This window comes from Salvia hispanica, chromosome 2, assembly GCF_029641045.1.
Source record: "Salvia hispanica isolate PSC_SH4W2 chromosome 2, Shi_PSC_v1, whole genome shotgun sequence".
Taxonomy (NCBI): domain Eukaryota; kingdom Viridiplantae; phylum Streptophyta; class Magnoliopsida; order Lamiales; family Lamiaceae; genus Salvia; species Salvia hispanica.
This window is the reverse complement of record NC_142693.1, coordinates 46895836-46904593: the sequence shown is the minus strand read 5'-3', so window position 1 is coordinate 46904593 and position 8758 is coordinate 46895836. Positions and strand designations below refer to the sequence as shown.

The following is an 8758-nucleotide window of genomic DNA, read 5'->3' as shown; positions in this document are numbered from 1 at the left end:
TTCCTATACTTTATCTTTTGGATTTTTTGGTCCTGCATATATGGAAATTTGATCATTTTAGTCATCCGTCAATAGTTCCGTTAATTTTTTAACAGTCAACACGTTTTTGCCCAATTTTGACCAGATTAGAATCATTTTAAGCACTAATTATTTCATAATTAAAGTGGACAAAATCACATATTCTCATTCCCATCAAACCCATCGGTCTCTTTCTTCATCATTTCACATTTCCCCCAAATTAGGACTCCTAATTGAATCTGGAGAGCAGCGGCGCTGATTCCTCCCTTCGCCTCCTCCGGCGAGTTTGCGACCGACGTCGGATCGTCCTCCACTACCGGTGTTTCTCGACGAGCTGGAGCATGGCGGAAGTTCGACGATGACGACGAGCGAAACCCTTTTGCGACCCGACGGTGTACATTTGAGATAAATTCTAAAAAGCTGTACATCTGAGATAAACTCCAACCGAAACCCTTTTGCCACACTTTTTTGAAGTCTTATCTACTTCAGTCGCAATCGTTTCAAAACTTGCAATTTCGGTAGCTGAATATCGAAATCTACAAAATGGCGGTGTCTTCGGGCGTCTTCTCGAGTTTCTTCGTGGTGCAACCGGCGTCGTTCGTTAAGGCGTCTCCCGGCGCTGTCGTCATGCGCGCGCCGGCTAAGCTTCCTCTGCGCGCGCTGTCTATCACCTTGGCGTCGAAACAGGCGACGGAGGTCGCAAACTCGCCGGAGGAAGCGAGGGGAGGAATCACCGCCGCCGCTCTCCAGATTCAATTAGGAGTCCTAATTTGGGGAAAATGTGAAATGATGAAGAAAGAGGCCGATGAGTTTGATAGGAATGAGAATATGTGATTTTGGCCACTTTAATTATGAAATAATTAGTGGTTAAAATGATTCTAATCTGGTCAAAATTGGGCAAAACGCGTTGACTGTTAAAAAATTAACGGAACTATTAACGACCAAAATGATCAAATTTCTATATGTGCAGGACCAAAAAATCCAAAAAATAAAATTTAAGACCAAAAAGATAAAATGATCATATGTTTAGGACCAATTTTGGCCTTTTTAACTCTTTTATTATAACTCTTACTTAATTAACTTAGGTACTTGAACAGCAATTAAGACTTAAATGTTGTTTAAAGTGTTTCTGAAAATTTCGAAAGTAAACATGTCAACACGGCTGACCGTTATTTAGCTCAATTTATACATAAATAAATGTATCTTTATGCTATTTATATTTTATATTTTTAAGTTTGGATTGTTTGAATATTCTACTATTGTTATATGGAGTACTAGTATTTGTTTTTAAACAAAAACAAATTCGTCCACACTCTACCAATTTTAGACCGCCTATTTCGTGCTACCCCTGACTAAAAGAAAAACAATATACATATCCAACAAGTGTAAATTATCTTAATTAAATGTGATAAATAATCTACTAAGATGTTTGGTAGATTCTAGAAAAACGTCAATTTTATTTTTATGATTGTTTGATAGGATTTCCTTAAGAATAGGTTAGTCACATTTAATAGTTGATGCGGAAAAGTAATTAGACCATGTAGTCAAGAAAATTTATCTGTAAAACTGGAGTTTATTGTCTTGGGTCAGTCCTGGGTTAGCCCTTAATCATGGGCTTAGGAGATAAAAAACTATATCACCAAATGATTTAAAAAATATAAATTAAATAAGCTAATAAAATATAACATAGCCACCAAAATATGCACTAGTATAGTATTTTCGTAGAAAAATTACACGATATTTCCAATTGTTGACAATCATGTATTGTAGTAGGTATGATCGCATCGACTGTCTTCAATAGTTGGACCATCATTATCTAATACTCCCTCCCACAAAAACATTGTCATATGATATGGCACGAGAATTAAAAAAAAAAATTGGTAAAATAAGATAGAGGAGGAGAAAGGTAGTTAAAATAGTATTAGTGGATAGTGAGATCCTCATCATTATTAGTGTTGTAATAGTGGTATAAATTGTAAATAACTTGATGTATAAGGGTAATAAATTCAGATAACTATCTATAAATGGAATGCCCATAATTTTATAGGACAAGCGAGAATGAAAAGTACACATATTTTTGTGGGACGGAGGGTGTATGTATCTCCGTCCATTACGAATAGTCTTAATCGTCCATAACCAATAGCCGTGCTGGCAGGATTGCACTTTTCTATGGATGCAATAACCGATAAATTGTGACTATAGGTAAAAAATAAGAAGAGGGTGACAGAAAAGGAAATGAATCATTAACATAACATTCACTTTGTCAAAAATATACTCCCTCCGTCCCATTGAAGATGACTCACTTTACTTTTTAGTTTGTCCCATCTAAGATGACTCATTATTTAAAATGAAAACACTTTTATCTCTACTTTATTCCCTCTCTTTTATTCTACTCTCTTCTCTCAATACACAAAATAAATTTGTATAAAATCTCGTGCCGCCCAAAAAAAGGGTCATCTTCCTTGGGACGGAGGGAGTACTAGTTTTCATTAAATATTTACTATGTTATATAAACCTGAATACGAGTTTAACAACGACACTTCAAGTCTTACAAGAGTTTTAAGAGATAGGACTGTTACAAAATACTAAAAGTAGTGCACTTCGAAAGAAGGTTTCAATACGCCAATATGTATGGAGAAATATGCCTTCGAATTATTTAGTGAGTTTGGCTAGCGATTTAAAGAGATTTGGATTTCTACCATCCTAAGACTTCAATCTAATTAAATCAACCCAATTTAATTAAGGTCTTTAAGGAATATTAAATAGTGTCACTATCGTCATTAATATTAAATCGGCATTTCAAATCCAAATTACTATATAATTTGGGTTCTTTATTTTTTAGTGTTAAGATATTTTATATCTATTAATTATTTAAGCTTTTTGACATTGCTTATTATAATTTTTTTTTTAAAGAGTTCTAAGAGTTCTGATGACATTTATTTATTGTACTAGAATAAGCTAAATTTATGTATAATAAAAATTTGATCGGAACATATCTTTAATATAATATCAATTCTGGCGAATCGATATATGGTTCTATATAGCAATGTTACTGCTACTCAAGATGACATGATATTGGGTTATGAAAAATCCGCACGCATTGACAAATCAAAGTAGCGTGTGACCAATGCCGTATGCTCTCACATATTTAAAATTAAATAATTTCGAGATCTTGTACTAGGTTTACATTAGCATGAAGTATGTGTCTCAACGTGATCTTTTAAGTGTTATATCATATTCCAATATATTATGTCATTATTCATCCAGGATAGGAAATGACTTTGGGTTGACACTAGCAACCTTCCATAGTACATTGTCAACTACAAAATAGATTGAGAATTATAATTATTTAGAAAGGTACCAGTTGAAAGCATACTCTAACCATGACTCTACTTATCAGTGTATAATGAATGCAGTAGAATGATTGTTTGTTCAATTTCCATTACTTTCCTAGAATTCAATTAATATAATGATTATGAGAAATCATGTGATAAATTAGTTTCTTCCCATAAATAAAGAAAATTAGACACTAGAAAGTGGCATAAATACACATTTTTCAGTATATATACTATAGCATCATTTACGTCGTGTTTATTAATAATTGTTTCTGCTTTCATATCTAAAGGTAACTAAAACAATGTATCCAGTTCATATGTTTTGTAATTATTTAATACTAATATAAAGACCTCGGTATATTTTATTTGTTATTGTGGGATAATGCATTTGTTATTGTGGGATAATGCGTCTGATTTTCGGACAATATATTAATCGATTTAGAATGCTATCAAATCAAAAGATGAGTTGTATGCTAGATGGTTTAGATAACATAATAAATCAATAAAAACGAAATATTTGAGACTAATTTGTGAGTATGCTGTATGCATGAGATCCTAAGATCGTTTGAGAGTTGACAACATATAATGCTTTAATACCCTCCTTGAGCGCAATCCACAATCTAAAATTGTCCGAAATGGTATTTAGTACTCCCTCCGTCCCAGAGAAGTTGGCACACTTTCCTTTTTAGTTTGTCCCACAAAAGATGTCACATTTCCCTTTTTGGAAAAAGTTCTCTCTCACATGAATATAAAAATTATATTTTCTCTCTCCATTTAACACACAAAACAAAACCTCCTAAAATCCCGTGCCATTTTCAAAGTATGCCAACTTCTCTGAGACGAAGGGAGTACATATAAATGATTTCTTTAGATATTTTTAAGAAATAAAGGATGTAAATATGCATATAACAGAGTATGAGGACTAATTTCAGATGTCTCCTCTTACTTTAAAATATCAATACTAATAAATTAAATATTAAAATACTACAGTGAATTGGAGATGCTCTTTACTCGAAATATGCCATTCCATAAAATTCCACCTTTGGTCATCAAATGATTTGATCTTTTTCAAAACTATGTGCTGTCAGACTGAATACTTTGGTTAGGAAAGCTACGTGCTAAAATTCCATGTCATCATTGAAGAATAAAGTGTGATTGAAAAGCCAAATGTTCCTATATTATTAAAAGCCAAATGTTCCTACATTATTAAAGGCAAAGGCCATCACTCTAGTTCCTTCAAGAAACTCCTCTGTATCTGATAATAAAAGAGACCGGGTTTATGTGAGTGTGTACATTTTATCAAAAAAAAGAAACAAAATATCAAGAGAAAAATGGCGAAACCACGGATTGTAGGGATTGGAATGGACTATTCAGCAACAAGCAAATTAGCTTTGAATTGGGCAATTCATAACCTGGTTGGAGAAGGAGATCAGATCATCATTATTCATGTTTCTTCTCCAAAAGCTGATACCACTAATAAACAGCTTTTTGAAGATACTGGATCACGTACGATTTAATTACTTCTTTCTTTTTTTAATTTTTGTAGCTTGTAATATTTGATTTCATGAATCATGAATGTTTTTATGCACTAATAAAAAATTTGGTTTGAGTTTGCAGCGTTGATCCCTCTATTAGAATTTAGGGATATTAATGTAGCCAAACGCTATGGGCTCACCCCTGATCCTGAGGTTCTTGATATGCTTGATACACTCTCCCACACAAAACAGGTGTCTCTCTCTCTCAACTACTCCCTCCGTCCGCCAATGGCACCGATTAACTTAGCACAAGTTATAGTAGAAAGTGAGTATAAAAGTTAATGGATTGTGAATCTCAATTTAATACTCTCCCCGTCTCTGAAAATTTGTCACATATTTCCTTTTTCGTATGTCCCTAAAAATTTGTCACCTTTCACTTTTACCATTTTTGGCAGTGGACCCTACATTCCATTAACTCATTCACACTCACATTTTATTACTCCCTCCGTCCCGGAGTATTAGACTCACTTCTTTTGGGCACATGATTTAAGGAATTGATATTTAAATAGTTAAGTGGAGAGAGTAAAGTATGAGAGAGGGAAAAAGTAGGGGAGAGAAGAGAGAAAAAAGTAGGTGGAGAATAAAATAAGATAGATGCTTTTTGCTAAAAAAGGAAATGAGTCTAATATGTTGGGACATCCCAAAAAGGAAAGTTGGTCTAATACCTTGGGACGGAGGGAGTATAAAACTAATATATAAAAGTATGACCCGCATGCCACCAATTTTTTCAACCAACTTTCTACTACATTTCTTAAAATCCATGCCGGATCAAATAGTGACGAATTATTAGGGACAAAGGGAGTAATAAAATGTGAGTAGAATAATATAGTAAAATGTGAGGTTCATTCTGAAAAATAGTAAAGTAAGGTGACAATTAATTTGGAACGGACGAAAAAAGAAATTGGTGCAAATTAATTGGGGGATGGAGGGAGTATCTGAAAAGTATGAATTATTTTTTTATTAGTTCGTCTTGAAAAGAATGAACTTTCTAATTTTGGAATAGTTAAATAACACATTACCCCTACACATCATTTTATTTACAATTTATTAGTATATCATTACACTACTAATGATGTGGATCATACTTTCCACTAACACTGTTTACACTACCATTTATCTCTTTCTTACTTTATTAATTATACATTAAAATATGTGTCGAACCAAATGTTCATACTTTTCACGGATGGAGTGAGTATTATGTTTTCATTAGTATTGGGAATTGGAATTGGTTTATTTAAGTATTCTCTCCGTCCCACTCAAAATATTCACATTTCCTTTTTATTTTATTCCACTCAAGATGTCCATTTTCTATATTTAAAAATAAATTCTTCTTTCTTTTCTCCTTATTAAAATATTTAATCACTTTTTCTATTATACTTTATCAGACACAACTATTCCACCTAAAATTACGTGTTATTAAAAAATGTGGACATCTTGAATGGGAGAAATTACATAATTGTGTGTGTTTGTTTGAATAGGTGAAGGTGGTGGCGAAGGTGTATTGGGGTGATCCAAGAGAGAAATTGTGTGATGCTGTGGAACAACTCAAAATTGATACACTTGTAGTTGGAAGCAGGGGTTTAGGAGTTCTCAAGAGGTCATTTATTAATCCTATTCTATTTTCATCATTTTATCCTGCATAGTTAGGTAAATCATTGAAAATTTGAAATATATCTCTTAACTTGTTCTATTTCAGTCCTTACTGTTTATTGTTAAAAATCAACCCTCCACCATCTAGCCTTTCTTATAAATTTGATATATCTTCGTAGTCAAACTCCTATCTATACTTTTTACAGATTTTACTTTATTAAGATTTTTACCTCTATTTAAATACTACTCCATGTTCAATGAGCAAAATGGAACGTACTTTAAAATAATGATTTATGAAATGACCACATAAATCCATATACTCACTTTATCCCACTTTAGTAGTCCTGATTTTCCATTTTAGTTCGTTCCATTTTAAGAGTCCTAATTAGAGTCTTCCTAAATGGTAATAGGTCACACATTCTATTAACTTCATTCCACTCACTATCTTTTTACACGAACTATCATTTACATTTCTTAAAACCAGTGCACAACTCAACTGAGACGGATAAAGTGGGACATAAGGAATATCAAATTATTCATGGTTGGGATGATCTTGAGAACGCCTTTGATAAATTTAGTGGGGAAGATGCCCCAAATATATAAACGGTCCAAATATTGGTTAGATGAATTCTAATTTGAAATATTTTATTTTGTTTTTAACAATTTTCATTACTGTGAACAGAGTGTTACTTGGTAGTGTGAGCAACTACGTGGTCCAAAATGCAAGTTGTCCGGTCACGGTCGTGAAGGGGACAACACCAAGAAATAAGGTTTAAGATTGTACCAAGTTGTCCACAATGCATGTATAATTTGTTTTTGAATCTTATTTTTCAAGCTCAGATGTTGGAATATGCTTGTTCTTGTTTGTTTTTCTTTATTGGTGAGTTGAGCTTCTTGTTGTATGAATAAGTGATTGTAACGCACAATTCGTTGAGGTTCGATGTGGTGCTTATTAAAACTAAAAATTCACGTTGGTGTTTCTATTATACAACTAAAATTTCTATCAAAGTTACAGTAGAAGAGATGTCTTCATACAGATTCCGTAAATCCAGCCACCGTGAATGAAAATTGTGACGACTGATGCCCCGCCTTTTTCTCACTTTCCTATTAAATAGTCATGTCTTTGAAACGTTCGAGCAGTTTATCTTATGTCGTTATTTTCGTACTTTCGTTAATCAACAGAATGAATTAGCGTCGAGCACCCGTGTTCTATTTTATGATTTCTTTGAGCAAACCTCATAAGTGTGAGCAAATAATCGAATATGAATGAATGTATTGTGAGGATATAAGATATGTTCAAATATGTTCGATTAATTGAATATTCCAAGGGGATATAAGATAGAAATGCATTTCAGATTATGTACAGATTTCTTTGATTCTGAATTTTCATGCTTCATGCTTCATGCTTCATGCTTTTCTATGCTCTAGCTTTGATTTTATTTATTTATGTAGTTTATGCAAACTAATAGTATCATTTTAGTAGATCATTTCAATATTTATTTTGTTGCAACTTCACATATCCATATGCCACATTCTTCTCTTAGTTTTCGGAGATAAAATTGAACAATTTTGCAAGAAAAGTTGGGGCCTATTCAGTTCACCGATAACCAAAAATATTATCCAAGATACCGATGTTTCTCAACTGTTATTGTTAGAAATTATTGACTGTTACTGAGCAGATTCGACATTGCATAACAAAATATTTAGGTAATCCGCAATTATTGTAACGCCTCCTTTTTGAACCGTATTTTTTTTAATTTAATGTTTTTAATGCCGTGAACTCCGTGGATTAAATGACGATTGAAATGGTTATTTAATTATTTTTGTGACCTAATTTTGATTTGCAGTCTTGATTGTGTGTTGACTGAGTCAACTTCCTTAATTACGTGGTATTATTGTTTAAATAATTGATGCTTGTGGAATTTATTTATAATTCGAATAATTGGATTTATTGTCAAGGTAAAATAACTTATTTTATGAGTTTGAATTGGTGATGGTGAAATCACAAGTCGAATATTACTAATTCCTTTTCTTGAGGATATTTAAGGAACTCAATTCCGTGATGTGGCCGATAAATTAAATAAAAAATACAAATCCAATTAGGCCTGTCAAATCGGGTATCCGCGGATATCCGATCCGAAAATTTCGGGTACCCGATCCCAAAATTCATAAAATCCAATACCCGATACCCGACCCGAATTTGATTTCGGGTATCCGGATACCTGACTCGGGTATCCAGTCCCGATTGTGATTTTGATTTTTGGTTTTTTTTTAAAAAAA

General features: G+C 32.9%; 1 protein-coding gene across 1 annotated transcript; it reads left to right on the top strand.

Moving 5' to 3' along the window:
* The first annotated feature begins 4565 nt into the window (after positions 1-4565).
* LOC125215479 (Adenine nucleotide alpha hydrolases-like superfamily protein) lies at positions 4566-7461 on the top strand. The gene is made up of 4 exons (XM_048116905.2): positions 4566-4859; positions 4971-5080; positions 6367-6485; positions 7161-7461. The coding sequence occupies exons 1-4, from the start codon at positions 4685-4687 to the stop codon at positions 7252-7254; spliced, it is 498 nt and encodes a 165-aa protein (XP_047972862.1). The 5' UTR covers positions 4566-4684; the 3' UTR covers positions 7255-7461.
* The last annotated feature ends 1297 nt before the right edge of the window (positions 7462-8758 follow it).